The 16,069-nt window shown below is 41.1% G+C and overlaps 1 protein-coding gene and 1 long non-coding RNA gene across 4 annotated transcripts in view; one reads left to right on the forward strand and one right to left on the reverse strand.

Annotated features, from left to right (window-relative positions):
• The window catches only part of NPC1 (NPC intracellular cholesterol transporter 1), a 55,876-nt gene extending 41,565 nt beyond the window's left edge, over nucleotides 1-14,311 (reverse strand). For 2 of the 3 annotated variants that reach the window (XM_072604387.1, XM_072604386.1), the window contains exon 1: nucleotides 14,041-14,309. In XM_072604387.1, the coding sequence (XP_072460488.1) occupies nucleotides 14,041-14,109 (69 nt within the window). In that variant the 5' untranslated portion in view covers nucleotides 14,110-14,309. Of the gene's footprint in view, nucleotides 1-14,040 lie in introns of all 3 variants that reach the window. The other variant, XM_072604388.1, reaches the window with a different exon arrangement.
• Nucleotides 14,312-14,571: 260 nt separating this feature from the next.
• Nucleotides 14,572-15,482, forward strand: LOC140501134 (uncharacterized). Its single transcript, XR_011966075.1, has 2 exons — nucleotides 14,572-14,650; nucleotides 15,216-15,482. It is a non-coding gene; the product is annotated as an uncharacterized lncRNA (long non-coding RNA).
• Nucleotides 15,483-16,069: the final 587 nt, after the last annotated feature.

Consider the following 16,069-nt stretch of genomic DNA (forward strand, 5'->3'; position numbering starts at 1 on the left):
TGGAAAGCTATTTTAAGGAAGTGATATTTACCAACTTTTCTATTTAGGGCTTCGTTAAGTACTGAGAGGGGGAAAAGAGAGTTTCAGGTGTGAAGAGGAAAGACTTGCCAGCAGGAGCAAACCAGCCAGGTATGGAAAGGTGGGGACAAGGGGTTAATCTCTAATTCACAGGCTCATGACGTAATGCTACCCAATCCTACAATCTCTCATCACACAAGGAACTAAGGGATGTTTTAGATACATTTGGGTTAGCTGGAATAAACCAAGGTAGGAAGAATGCAGAGTGCCTAGGTCAAGAGGCTCAAGATCAGCGAAAACAAAGATTATGTTGATGTAAGTGGCCTCAAGGGTATCATTTAATCATTCAAGGCAACAAATCTCTTACTTAAAAGTTTCTCAAGAGCCACTCATTCCTCATGTGACAGTCACAAGGTTATTTAAAAAATTTATCAGAAGGAAGAGGATGTAGTTTGAAATTATCCAGCAAAGTTTCAATTCTAGGTAATGGTGGCAGCACCCTGAAATCAGAGTTACTGAAAGTAACCTTAATGGCAAGACTGACAGTGAGGATTAACCACACAGGTTCTTCAACCCTATGTCACAGAAAAAAGACACTAAGTATTCTTAAAGCACATCTGACCATTTTTTTAAGGTAACTAAAGAAAAACTATAACAATCTGCTTAAAGCAACTTCAGGGAAGTGCTCAATCTACTAGTTCCTTCACTCTACAGGCATTAAAGACAGAGGATTGTACTGGATGGTAGGGGTTTAAACAAAGGTCCCTCACAATCAAAGGGATATATGCAAATTCACTATAGTATGAAATAATAATAAGTGATGCACAAAATGACTAATATGGAAATGTTTTACATGATTGTACATGTATAACCTATATCAGATTGCTTACTGACTTGGGAGGTGGGGAGAGAGAGAGGGAGGAATAGAATTTAGAACTCAAAACTTAAAAAACAATGCATGTTAAAAATTGTTTTTACACGTAATTGGGGGGAACCAAAATATTATTTTAAAAGTACACAAAAATAACACATAAGTGAATTACAGTAACACATCTGCAAACTTTTTCTTAATGTATTGATCAGTTTTGCTGATTTCATTTCTTTTATTATCTTTAAAATGTTATGTTATATGAGATGGTTCTTTGGGAACATCACATATACTGGGAGGAAATTTTGGTGATGTATAAAAATGAAATACATCAACAAAAATTTATTTAAAATGTGTGTGTATGTAGCTGTGTGTATTTATGCATGTGCATACATACATGTACACATACAAACATGTGTGTATATCCATTATATATGTGTGTGTATATGGATATATATGTAAAGTAGATACAAAAGGAAGGCAATAAATACTGGCTGGGAAAACCAAAGAAAGTCTTCCTCCAAAGAATGACACTGAGCTCAGTCCTGAAGGAGGCCAAGGACTCAGAGGCAGAGTTTGGGGGAGACAGCATTTCAGACAGGAGCACGGAGCTGGAGGATGCAGTGTCTGTGTGAGGAACAGCAAGGAGCCCACAATGGCTGGACTGTGTTATTGTTTAGTCATTTTTCAGTCATGTCTGACTCTCTCTGACCCCATTTGAGGTTTTCTTAGCAAAGACACTGGAGTGCTCTGCCATTTCCTTCTCCACTTCATTTACAGATGAGGAAACTGAGGCAGACAGAGTTAAATGACTTGCCCAGGGTCACACAGATAATAAGTATGTCTGAGGCTGAATTTGAACTCAGGTGTTTCTGACTCCAGGCCTGGCACTCTATCCACTGTGCCACCTAGCTTCACTATAGATTGTGGGAAAGGGAATAATGTATAAAAGCATAAAAATATGAAGGGGCCAGGTTATGAGGAGTTCTAGATCAGCATTTCTTAAACTATGGGTCATGACTCCATATGGGATTTTGACCCATAGTTTAGAGGCACTGAAGGGTTTGTGAGTAGAAAACGTTTAATAAATCCTGCTCTAGAAGACAAAGGGGTTTATATTTGATCTTAGAGGTGACAAGGAGTCATTGGGGCTTGGAAGCAAATAGGATGAGTTCAGCAAACTCAATCTCTTCCTTTAGCCTGGAAAACAGACCTGACACACCGTCTTCAAATATCCAAAGGGTTGCCATGGGGAGGAGAGACTAGAATTTATACTGCAGGGCTCCACAAAGGACAAAAAGAAAAGATCACTGGGTAAAAATTACATAGAGGAAAACAAATTCTGACTTGATGTAAAGAATTTTCTAAAAATGAGAATGCTCTAAAAACAGAATGGTGATCCCTCATGAAGCAGTGAATTCTCTACTGCTAGAAGGACTCAAAGGGCAGGTACCAATGAAAGGCCAGGTGACTGCTGTCAGTGACACTGCAAAGAAGACTTGTTTAATGGAAAGACTTGCATGAACTTGCTGAATCAAGTGAGCAGAACCAGAACACTTATACAGTAATAGCAACATTGTTCCATGACCAGCTCCAGGAGACTTAGCTTTCTCAGCAATACAATGATCTAAGACAATTCCAAAAGTCTCATGATGGAAAATACTATCCATATCCAGAGAAAGTACCATGGAGTCTGAATGCAGATGGAAGCACACTATTCTCTCTTTTTTTCTTCATTTCTCATGGTTTCTCCCTTTTATTCTGGTTCTTATTTCACTACATATCTAATGTGGAAATGTTTAATATGATCGCACATGTATAGCATATCAGATCACATGCTGTCTCGGGAAGGGGAGAAGGAGAAAAAAATTGGAAGTTAATAAAAAGTGAAAACTAAAAGTAAAAACCCCAAAATTTAAAAAAACTGAAAGATTAAAAAAAAGAACACTCCTGTTTAAGGTAAGAGGCTGAATCAGACTACTAGATTCTCTTTCTACTCTGAGACATCAGGAGTCAAAATACAACTTTCCTTCTCTAAAGGACACTAAATTCAGAGCTACCCTTTCTGTGATTCACAGGACAACTAAGTACTATACTTCTTCATATTCCACATCCCTGATGCGCCACCCCAAGTCTAGGAAACACCTGTGGTATGCAACAGGCTTCCTGAGACGCTCTGACTTTTGACTAGAAGCAAAGGTCTGGCAGCGTTTTCAAGGTATTAGATATACATGAGGCATCATGGAAGCTAAGGAGAGTAAGACATGGATCCCAGAGTTTACATTCCAACAAGATAGACACCCAGGGGCTATAATATTTCAGAGGAAGGAGAGGTTATTTCTAAATCTGTTCTAGATTAAGCCTTTGTAGCTGTTTTAAATAAGAATGAGGCTAGCTATCCATATGGAGGCAGTATCTGCCAGATAAAAAAACCTTTATTTCTGTAGATGGTCCATTATCCAGTCACTTAGATTCACAACCTCTATTTCTTCCCTAACCCTTAGCCTTCAGGTCCAATCAATTCTCAAATCACATGATTCTGCCCCATAATTACCCCTCACATTCACCTCTCAACTCATACATCCAGTTCAGGCTTTCCTTACCTCTTGCATGGACTTTTTTTTTTGGTAGGATGCAGCTATTGATCCCCCAATCTCCAATCTATCCTTGCTCTAATCCATCATCTATACAGTTGCCAAAATGACATTCCCAAGGTGCAGCTCAGCCTATATCACTTCCTGTTCAAGTCATTTGGTCAATAAGCATTTATGAAGCATGTACTATGTATCAAGAACTGTACTAAGCACTGGGGATACAAAGGAAGGCAAAAGACAGGCCCTGCTCTCAAGGAGCTCACAGTCAGATGGAAGAGACAAACAAGATATAAAGGATGAATTAGAGATACAACCGAGGGAAGCTTTAGAAGCTCCTAACCATCTCTAGGATGCAATATGCATATTCCTTCCTTTGGCATTTAAAACACAAAACAATATGGTTCCAGGCTCTATTTCTTGATTGATTCACCCTTACACATTCTATGTTCCAGCCAAACTGGCCCACTTATCTGTATATAACATTCAACATGCAGCCTCCAAGTGTTTGCACACACTATTCTCCTTTCCAGAAAGTAAGCCCTCCTCACTTCTGCCTTCTGGAATCTTTTCCTTTCTTCAAAGATGTGCTCAAGAGCCACTTTCTACAAAAGATCTTTCCTGATGTCCCAGTTTTTAATGTTCCACCCCACATATGTCTTGTACATATTTGGTATTGATTTGTCTATTTTGTTTATCCCCAGCAGAATTAAGCTCCTTGGAGGCAGGGACCATTTTATTTTTCTTTGTATCTGCAGCACCCATAACAGGGCCTCTTCTGTAGGAGGTGCTCAAAAAAAAATGCCTGTTTAATAAATTAATATACTTGAATGGGGAAAAGTCACCTAAAAAAGTTTCATGAACAGCAATGTCTCCAAGAATTATTGGGGAACCATTATTCTGCAATATTATTTTCTCAGCAGTGTTACAAGTTATTTTGGGTATTTAATAATAGTAATGTCTGCTAAGTTAAAAGATCATACAGTTCTTGCACTTTCAAGGAGTACATTAATATGGCAATGGTTCTCAAACTTTTCAGTGGAACTCCACTTTGAACAAAAGCTAGAACTAGATCAGTAAAATCTTTTAAGGTAATTTGTTAAAATGTCTATTATATTAATGGTACCAGATAAACTAAAGTTGATTAAAAAAAATAAACTTCTAAATTCTTAAAGCAAAAATGTGAAAAACTGAGGACCTGGCTTCAAATGCTAACCATGATATTCTCTACCTGTATTTGGAGAAATCACTTAACCCCTTTTAACCCAGTTTCTTCATAAACTTCATCATAGCTAACATTAATATAGAACTTACTAATGTGCCAAGCACTGTGCTAAGCACTTTTCAATCAATCACCTCATTTAATCCTCACAACAATCCTGGGAAGTAGGTGTCATTATTATCCTCATTTGACAGATGAGGAAACTGAGGGGTTAAATGATTTGTCCAGGGTCACACAGCTAGTATAATCTGAGGGCACATTTGAATTCAGGTCTTCCTGACTCCTGGCTTCAGCTCTCTGCTCCACCTAGCTGTCCCATCTATAAAATAACGGGGTTGGACTAAATGGCTTCTAAGATACCTTGAAGCTTCAAATCTGCTATCTTTCAATTGCCATCAAACACTGGTTTATGAAAGTGGAAAAAAGAGAACAGTTCTGAAGGACCTTACAAGATCAGATCTGGCAATATCCAATTACTAAGCGTGTAATGATAATAAACTACCACATCACGCCAAGTCATCTGTAATGTTGACGAATGAAATTAAAACGGATCTTAAAAAATGAAGGTTTAAATTTTTAAATCCCAAACGCCACTGAAGTTTTTTGTTAATACCATAAAGAACATTTTTTAAACCATTTTTTGTTTTGGCAACAAAACAACCTAGTTCTACGACTAAAGTTAAAATTCTTGCAGGTAGAGACTGTGTGCCTTGATCAACCCTGAGTAGGCCTTATAGTACAGTGCTCTCAACGTGAGGGTAAGGTACCTGAGAAATGGAATAAAAAACTAGACAGTGAGTACAAGGTCAAGAACCAAGGACTGTAGGACTTTAAGACTTCTAAGTTTTAATACTTTTAAGATTATGGTGGCATTGGTTTTAAGTTAATGTCGTAAGAATATTTTATAAGCATATCTAGAAGCTTTAAGCACTGAGACATAAGACCCAAAAGAATAACGTTTATTTGTTAATAAATAATATTAATTATTAAAAGTAAGATTTAAAGGCAACAGGTTTCCTGACATTAGTGACTTTATCTACCTTCAGAGCAAGCTTTACAAACAGGTCTTTGTGAGAACATTTTTTTCTTGAGTGTCTGAGTGAGACAGTGTCTCAAATTAGCAAAAAGAATGATATTACCTCAATCTACCACTGAGTCAACAATCCTCAGTCTTCACCAGTTTCTTCTACTTCAATTAAAAAGAAAGTTATTAAGGACCTACTACAAGCTAGGCACCATGCAGAGTACTATAGATGCAAGGAAGGAAAAAAATGTCTTTCTTTTAAAATGCTTTCACTCCGGGAGGAACAATACATAGAAAGACAAACAAATACACAATTCAAGGTAGGATGTGGCAGCAAAAAAGTTTATCCAGATCAAGTGCCATAAGAAAACTAGAGGAAGGTGAGATCAGTTTTAGCTGGAAGAGATGACAGTTATATAGAATACGTGTGAATGTTAGAATGTTTCTACAGAGTTTCATCTCAACCTAGACTTTGGGAGTAGGGCTAATACACATCCCAAAGCAAACTGTCCATGCACTAGGGTACAACACTGCACTATACACTGCCCTTTAAGGGTTTAAATATTTCCAAATTCCCATTCTGATGAGACACAATGGACTAGTAAATAAGAGTCACAAAAACTGAGCAATGACTCCAGTTCCACCTCCAACCAAGTGGCCTTTGGGTCAATCACTTTAATTCATGTCTCAGTTCCCTCTCAAAAAGTGACATAAGTCATATCTCTTCTATATAATAGGATTCACATAGGGTTGGTGAAAAGCGAAAAGTTACATAAATAACTACCTAAAGGTCATTTCTGGACTTGGGGGTCAGAGTTCTGAGTTCAAAACTAATCTGACACTTACTAGTTATGTAAACTTAGGCAATGCAAATGCTAGTTATTGTTAGTATTATCATGAAATTCTACTTCTAATACTTCCTAGTTGGGTGAATATGAACAAATTATTTAACTTCTCTGAGCTTTGGCTTATCTGTAATAAGGGGTATATATAATTTAAAGGAGAATGTACATAATAAAGCAATTTAAATTTTGTAAAGCTCTTTATTATTATGTACATTCTCCTTTAAACATTTAAGCATTTACACAGTACCTACTATGTGCCAGGCACTGTTCTAAGTACTTAGCAATTATTATCTCATTTGATCCCCACAAGAACCTTGAAAGGTAGCTACATGATTATCTCCATTTTCCAGAGAAGGAAACTGAGGGGAACAGGTTAAGTGACTTGCCTAAGGTTACATAACTAGTAAGTGTCTGAGAAACATCATGGATATACTCTGAATGCCCAGTTAAAGGCTGTTTCTAAACCTGGATCAGTAGGTACTAATTTTCTTGAAGGTGACACCCATCTTACTTTTACAAATAACAAAACAAAAATTCTGACAAATATCCCTAAAATTTATTAAAGGGGGCAAGGCCTCAGAAACAGAGATTATGTTGTTTGGATTATAATGAGGGATTCTTTGCTCTGAGTAATACAACAGTTGGAGTATCACAAAGACCTATTCAGCCTGTCTCTAACCATCTGCAACTAAGAATTTTCTTTGAATTACTAATATATGACATTCAGGTTGAAATTTAACTTCCTCCCCTCTCCAAAAAAAGAAAATAAGGTACAATCTATCAAAGTATTAACTAAGAAAAAACAATGTTGCCCTGTTTCAGTGTTTCCCCACCTCTCACCTTCTCAAGTCAAAAGGTCTAACTTTTTGCCTAATACCTATTGAGCTGGCTCAACTTTCAACTCTGTTAAATCCCATTTTCTTATGTGTAGAACCCATATAAGATTGTGGCTGTCTCAGGGAGGGAGTGAGAAGGGAGGGGGAAATGAGGGGGAGGGAGTGGAAAAAAATCTAAGATATATGGAAGTGACTGTTGAACACTGAAAACAAAGAATTCAAAAAAAAAAAAAAAGAAAGCCTACCAAAGCAATTTGGAACTATGTCCAAAGTTACTAAACTGTGAATTCCCTTTGACCCTTCAATATCATTACTAGGCCTGTAACCCCAAAGAGATTAAAAAGGAAAAGTACTCATCTGTACAAAAATATTTTCCAGCAATTTTTGGCAGGTAGATGATACAGGATAGAGTATTTGGCCTGGAGTTCCATTATACCTGAGTTCAAATCCTCTCTTCAAGACTTACTAGCTGTGTCATACTGGACAAACTGTTTGCCACGGTGTTTTTTTCACTGTAAAATGGGGATAACAATAGGACCTACTTCACAGCATTGTTGTGAGGATCAAATAAGATCTTTCTAAAATGCCTGGCACACAGTAGGAGCTATATAAATGTTAGCTATTATCTTTGTAGTAGCAAGGAACTGAAAATCTAGAGAAGGCCCATCAATTTGGGGAATGACTGAACAAACCAAGGTACATGAATGTAATGGAATATTATTGTACCATAAAAATTTATGAAAGAGGAAGTTTCCATGAAACCTGGGAAGATCTGTATAAACTGATAGAGTAAAAAGAACCAAGAAAGCAATGTATAAAATAGCAATATTGCAAAAATAATAATTCTGAAAAACTTTAATCCATGTCATAAACAATCCATGATGAAACATACTATCCATGTCTTGCCAGAAGTGATAGACTAGGGTACAGAATGAAACACTTCTTGGACATGGTCAAAATGAGAATCTTCATATGTTACAAGGTCTTGTTTCCCCCTGCCCTGCCAGTTGTGGGGAAGGACGACCAATGGAAGGGAGAGACAACTGATTTCTGTTCACTGAAATAATTTTTCATTAAGGGAGGGGACTCATGATTACTTACAGACAGAAGAACAGGGATTCCTCAACTAAGAATGTTTTCCAAAATGTTATGAAATAATTTTGGCCAACTACAAGCCTTAGAGATGGTTCCACACATTAATGCATCGCTGGAGTCCTGGAGGGATCCAACCATTCAAGAGAGTAATCTTGAACTATCCCAAAAGGGCTACAAAAAACTGTGTATACCCTTTAATCCAGCAATACCACTACTACGTCTGTATCACAAAGAGATCAAAGAAAAAGGAAAAGGACCTATATGCACAAAAAATGTTTATAGTAGCTCCTTTTGTGATGGCAAAGAATTAGAAATTGAGAGCATGCCCATCAACCAAGGAATGGCTGAACAAGTTGTGGTACATGACTGTGATGAAATACTATTATGCTAAAAAAATAACAAGCAGGATGGTTTCAGAAAAACCTGAGAAGACTTCTATGAGTTTATGCAAAGTAAAGTGCGCAGAATGAGAAGAACATCATACACAGTAACAGCAATGTTATAAAATGATCAGCTGTGAATGACTTAATTATTCTGATCAACACAATGACCCAAGACAATTATGAATGACTTAAGATGAAAAATGCTATGTGCCTCCAGAGAAAGAACTGATGGAGTCCGAATGCAGATCAAAGCATAATTTTTTCACATTCTTAATTCTCCTTGCTTTTTTTGTAATGTGGTTAATATGAAAAAGTTTTGCATAATTTCATGTGTAACTGATATCACATTTCTTGCCTTCACAATGGGTGGAAAAAGTATGGGAGGGATAGAATTCAAAACTCAACTTTTTAAAAAAATGAATGTCAAAAATACTTTTTAAAAAAAATGGCTCTAGGTCAAATGCTATCACCACTGTTGTTCAATATGGTATTAGAAATGCTAGCTGTAGCAAAAAGAGAAGAAAAAGAAATTGAAGAAATTAGAATAGGCAAAGAAAAAATTAACTTATTATTCCCTGCAGATGATATGATGATATACTGAGAGAATCCCAGAGAATCAAGTAAAAAACTACTTGAAATAATAAACAACTCTGGCAAAGTTGCAGGTTACAAAATAAACTCAAATAAATCATCTGCATTTCTATATATTACTAACAAAGCCCAACAGCAAGAGATAGAAAGAGAAGTCTCATTTAAAGCTACAGAAGACATAAAATATCTGGGAGTCTACCTGCTAAAACAAATGCAGGGACTATATGAACACAATTACAAAACACTTTTTGCACAAAGTCAGATCTAAGTAAGTGGAAAAACATCAGTTGCTTGTGGGTGGGCCAAGCCAATATAATAAAAATGACAATTCTACCTAAATTAATTTACTTATTCAATGCTATACTTATCAAACTACCAGATAATTATTTTCTAGAGCTAGAAAAAATAATATCAAAATTCATCTGGAAGAACAAAAGGTCCAGAATATCAAGGGAACTAATGAAAAGAAATGCTAGGGAAGGTAACCTATCCCTACCAGATCTCAAATTGTATTATTGAACAGCAACCATCAAAACCACTTGGTATTGGCTAAGAAACATAGGGGTAGACCAATGGAATAGGCTAGGTACTCAAGACACAGTAGTTAATGAATATCACAATCTACTGTTTGATAAACTCAATGCCTGAAGCTTCTGGGATAAGAAGTCACTGTTTGACAAAAATTGCTGGAAAAACTGGATAACAGTATGATGGAAACTGGGCACAGACTGATGCCTGACACTGTACACAAGAATAAAGTCCAAATGGATGCATGATCTAGGTATAAAGATTGACACTATAAACAAATTAAGGGAGTAAGGAATAGTGTATTTGTCAGATGAATGGAGAAATTTATGACCCAACAAGAGATAGAGAACATTATGAAGTGCAAAATGGATAATTTTGCCACATTAAATTGAAAAGTTTTTGCACAAACAAACCCAATGCAACCAAGATTAGGAGGGAAGCAGAAAACTGGGGAACTTGCAACTAGTGTCTGTGATAAAGGCTTCATTTCTAAACTATATAGAAAACTGAGTCAAATGTACAAGAATACAAGTCATTCCCCAATTGATAAATGGTCAAAGGATATGAACAGGGAATTCTCAGAGGAAGAAATTAAAGCTATCTATAATGATATGAAAAAATGCTCTAAATCACTATTGATTAGAGAGATGCAATTCAAAAGAACTCTGAGGTACCACATCACACCTATGATTGGCTAACATGACAAAACAGGAAGTTGATAAATGTTGCAGAAGATGTGGAAGAGTTGGAACACTAATTCATTGTTGGTGGAGCTGTGAGTTGACGCAACCATTCTGGAGAGCAATTTGGAACTATGCCCAAAGGGCTACAAAAGTGTGCATACCTTTGACCCAGCCATATCACTTCTAGGGCTGTTACCAAAAAGATCATATAAATGGGAAAGGGTCCCACATGTACAAAAATATTTATAGCAGCTCTCTTTGTGGTGGCCAAAAACTGAAAATCAAGGGGATGCCCATCAATTGGGGAATGGCTGAACAAGATGTTGTATATGAATGTAATGGATTACTATTGTGCTATGAAAAATGATGAACAGGTAGACTTCAGAGAAGCCTGGAAAGACTTATATGAACTGATGCTGGGTGAAAGGAGCAGAACCAGGAGATCTTTGTACACAGCAACAACCACAGTGTGCGAGGAATTTTTGTAGTAGACTTAGTACTTCATTGAAATGCATGGACTTAAAAAATTTCCAATGAACTCTTGAGGCAAAACGCCTTCCACATCCAGAGAAAGAACTATGGAACTGGACTGCAGATAGAAACAGACCATTTTCTTTTGTATTATGTTTTGTTTTGTTTTATTTAATAGTTTCTCCCATTCATTTTAATTCTTCTATGCAACATGTATTTAATAGGAAAGTATGTATAGAACTATATAACATTGTATGCTGTTTCAGGAAAGGAGTGGGGGAGGGATAGGGAAATGAGAGAGAGGGAGGGGAAGAAAATCTAAAATATATGGAAGTGACTGTCAAACACTGAAAACAAAATAATTTAATTAAAAAAATAAAATTAAAAAAATGGCTCCAGGCCAAATGCTCTCATTTTGTTTGACTTATCGGCTGTTAAAAAAAAAAATTAAGAGTTGAGCAAGAGCAGCCTCTTATTCCTCTCTCCCTCCACCTTCCAAAGTCAAGATCAGATTTATTGCCGGGGAAATTACCTTGCCACTCCTAAAACTGTCAATTACCACTTTTAAACAGAAGTGAGGCTTTGTTTGTGAAGTTTTTACTGACAGTAGCTACTGGATTTTAATTAGCAAGCCATTCCACTGGACCAAAAACCACCAAAGCAAGTCAAGTTGTTTTGTAACAAAAAGAATGTTGTAAGGACTATCATTATGTTAAGATTTAAAGACCTTGGGAAAAGCTTCAAGGCATTTTGCAATACTTAGTTTTAATCAAGGACCTCCCTCTCTGCATGTTATAGAGGGCTAACTACGTAGGGGTGAAAGCATTGGCTTTCCAGATTATCCAGGATTATCCAGAATAGGGATCACCTTTTTAAAAAATGATCATAGCAGTAGGCCAACTGGCCAATATAACACCACTTAGTGAGATGTATAACGGGCAAACTTCTCTCTCCTCCCTCCTTGATTTTCACCAGGTATTTGGCTCCTTGGAGATTCTAAGAGGGGAAAAAAATTCCCCAAAACTTTCTTTACTTTTCTTGAGTAGTATAGTATGAGTGTTAAAAATCTGATTTTTAAAAAATGACCAAAATAAAAACAGTTTTGTATGGTATACAAATCCTTCCAACCAGGTATAGTAAATAAGGATTGGGGTGTCCTACACCTGGATGTACTCTTTTAGTAGAAATGTACCAGTATATACCATTCTTGAGAGAGGGCAAATCACAACACTCAGAAGTTACACATACACCTGCTATAAGGAAGTTCCCACTTGACTTGCCAGTTTTTCAGCTTTTGTAGAGGCTGGTATCCACCCCAATCTTTAGGAACTCTCCCCCTCCCCCAAATCAACACAATGAGGGTACTTAATAAATTTTCATCTAATACTTTAGCTGTCTTCAACTGTGATCTTATAAATGGCATTTTTATTAAAAAGTGTGCACTTGGTTTCAATTGTCACCTTGAACCATTTTAATGGCTGGATGATCCTAAAAGTTGCTCTAGGCAACTCTCAAGTTACTGCACAGAAGGTGTAAACCTTCATTGCTAAATGGAGTTAAGGTTCCAATACCAATAAAATCACAGGTCCAATACCTGTGGGTGGGGTGGGTATGTTCTTAGGGTAGCAATTAAAAAGGGACAAAAACAGAGAAATAAGATCCACCTGCTTCAGGATACTCCTCCAAGTCACTAGGTTCTTAACGCTCTCTCTTAGGAAGCTGTGATTCAAGAGCCCCGCCCCTTAAGAGGATAGACAAATCCTTAAAGGATAAGGAAGCTTTCAAGCAAGCCCCTGGTGTGAGGCTAAAATAACATTTGACAAATATGAGGGCAATGCCTCAGGTTAACTGCATGCTACTCTACAAAGAGCAGTGAGTGGCCAGGGAATCCAAAGAATAAAGTTCTGGATCAACTCTCCATTCATTACCCCCATGTCTTGGCAAGTCCATTCTCCAGAGCCCTTAATTTTCAGACTTGTAAAATAGAGCAGGACTAGATCAAGGTTTATTAACCTGGTGGGAAGGAGAAGGGGGCAGTGTCTACGGACAGACTTCAAGGGATAGGGAACTTAGAGGGGTCAAAACAATTGCAATCTTCATTTTCCCATTCTAACTGAAATTCAGCATTTTCTCCAATTATGTAAAAACATTGTGACAAGCGGTCCACAGGTTCCACCGGACTAAAAACCAAAGGATTAAGGGGGAGGTGTGTGTTACAAGCTTGTTCCCCACTGTCACCAAGCTTACCCGTTCCTTCCGAAGCTAACCCACCTGACCAGGTATGGTGGAGAAGCGAACCCATGCAAGAAGCTGGCGAGGACCCCCTGGCAAGGCGGTCCTTTCTTCCTTTTAGTTCCAGTCTCCTCTCCCCCCTCTCTTCCCCTCAGACAACTCTAAACTCCACATCGTGGGAGGGCATCGGCCAAGATGGCCCGACCGCGCTCAGGCCGGGGGGCATGGCTGGGGTCACCACAACCCCTGCACAGCAACCCCCATCTCTTCCGCAGGAGAGAGGCAGCAAAGGGGAGGGAGAGGAAGAGGGAGAAGAGAGAGACACAGAGAGAGAGAAACTGGGGAGAGAAAAGAGGGAGAGGAGACACAGAGAGAGAGAAACTGGGGAGAGAAAAGAGGGAGGGAGAGGAGAGAGACAGACGAAATGGGGGAGAGGAGAAGAAAGTGGGCAGGGGGTGTGCAGAGGAGGCCAAGCTGTGGGGGGCAGAGAAGCCGAGCACCCCCCCAGCCCAGGGGTGACCCGGGGTCAGAAGCCCGAGGACCGAGGTTAGAGTGCGGCACGGCTCGGGTGCGGCCGACACAAGCGTCCGGGTCCGGCCCACGGAGCCTCGGTCCGGGGCAGGGGTCCCCGGGTCGCGGGAAGGGGCGCTCACCTGCACCGGACAAAGCAGCGCCAGGCCGATGGCCAACAGCAGCCCGGCTCTGGGGCCGAGCGCCCTCATGGTCGGCGGCGGTCACCGGGCCCGCGGGGGCAGGGGGAGCAGGGGCGCGCGCCGGAGGGAGGGGAGCTGAGCCCAAGGGAGCCGGAGCCGTGCCGTCCCGTCCCGTCCTGGTCCCGTCCCGGTCAGCTCCCCCGCGACGCCGCCTTCGCTGGAGCCGGCGGAGTTTAGTGAGCCCCCGGCAGGATCGAGCTAACGCGCAAGTCAGGAAGGAGGGAGGGGAGGGGGGAAGAATGGGGGGCGTCGCGCCTCCTCCTCCTCCAGGGTGGGGTTACGCATGCGGTCCGCCCCTTGGCTCGCCCCGGGAGCGGCCGCGGCGGCTCGAGGGGAGGGGTGTGACGGGCGCCTGGCTCACGCCCCGCCTCCTCTCCCCTCTCCCCACCTTCAGTGGGCGGGGCCTGGAGCCGCCCGGCGCTGCTCCTCCCCTTCTTCCTCCCCCCACCTCCGCCGAGCGCGGGGCCGCAGCTGCCGCAGCTCTCCTTCGCGTCCTCTCCTAGACCCTCCCAACGATCTTCCCTCCGCCAGTGCCCCAGCGCCGCCTTAGGTGTCTTCTCGGCCGCGGTCTCTCTCTCCTAGCATTATTAATCCTCGGTGCAGGCGGCCTTGCTTTTCGTGTCTCTTTCCTGTGGCTCTGCTTCCACCTCGCCCGCTCCTTGCCCCTTTCAGTGGCCCGGAATCCTAGCGATGCCCCTTACCCCCTCTCCACCCCATTCTTCACCTTGAGTCCAATGGTTTCATCCTAACTCAGGGACCTCCATCCGGCCCCCTCCCTTTTTTCTGGAATGCTTTAGGGGAGGAGAATGTCCCCAGGGACTTAGTCATTTTTCCTTGTCCAGAGTGACAGTTCACCTTTCCTGGGGACAGCGAGGGGCCCCAGGGTCCGGAGACGGCCTGTTTACTTCCAGAATTGGAGGGTGGGTGGTGTGGAGTCCCTCCAAAGGATATCTCGTAGCAATTGTTTCGAAAACAAAACCGCATCCACCCAAGGGAAATGAAGTGGTCGGGTTTAGGAGCGGGGCGGTTGTAAAGGAAACACCCCTGCTGTGAGCCACGAGGCCCGAGATCAAATTATGCCTCTGAGTCAGCTTTATCGAATCTTTTCACTTCAGTTCAATCACCTTTTGTTACGCCGGCCAGGGGATACGGAAAAGAAGCCAAAGACGGCCCATGCCCCCAAGGAGTTTACGGTGACCACGTGCAAGCAAATATATACAAAGCAAGCGATATACAGAATAAATAGGAAATAATTAACAGAAGGCACTGGAATGAAGAGAGGTTGGAGAGGGCTTCCCCAGGGAGCCGGGGAGATCTGAGGAGAAGGGAGGGCATTCTAGACGTGGGGAGGGGCGAGGGAAGGGAACTGTCCTAGAGAGGAGGGGAAGAGGGAAAGGAGAGGAGCGGGGAGAGAGGAAGGGAGAGGATGCGCTCTTAGTTTTCTCATCTGTAAAACAAGGAGATTTAACTAGAAGATCGCTAATGGGCTGTCCAGCTAGGGACGCTCCGATCCTGGCCGCCCCACGCAGTTTTATTGGCTAATACTGCACCACAAACACAGCTCCCAGCAGGACAGCCAGGGCAGTGGGATCGCTCCCAGCGAGCTTGACGCGCGGTGGCCTGACCCGTGATGTGAGGTTATCAGACAAGCCCAAAGCCAGAGAGGAGTTAGTCATTGGCGGAAGGGAGGGGAAGGGAGGGGCGGTGTGGGGAGACTGTGACTCTCCCTGGGAGTCACGCTTTAGATTCTCGGGGCCTGATATCTAATCGTCACCGACCCGACTGTGTTTACAGCTGGCTCCGCCAAAGCTCCCCGAGTGCTTGAAAACACATCTTTCTGTAAAAGTCTGCATTGCTGTTTGCAAGTACCTGCAGCTAACTGGGGAGCTTGAAAACCAAGCTGCAAACTTTTGTCTGGTGTCACCCTTCTGGTTCGGGGCCAAGGAGACTCATCTGCCGCTGAATCATC

This window comes from Notamacropus eugenii, chromosome 4 (assembly GCF_028372415.1).
Source record: "Notamacropus eugenii isolate mMacEug1 chromosome 4, mMacEug1.pri_v2, whole genome shotgun sequence".
Taxonomy (NCBI): domain Eukaryota; kingdom Metazoa; phylum Chordata; class Mammalia; order Diprotodontia; family Macropodidae; genus Notamacropus; species Notamacropus eugenii.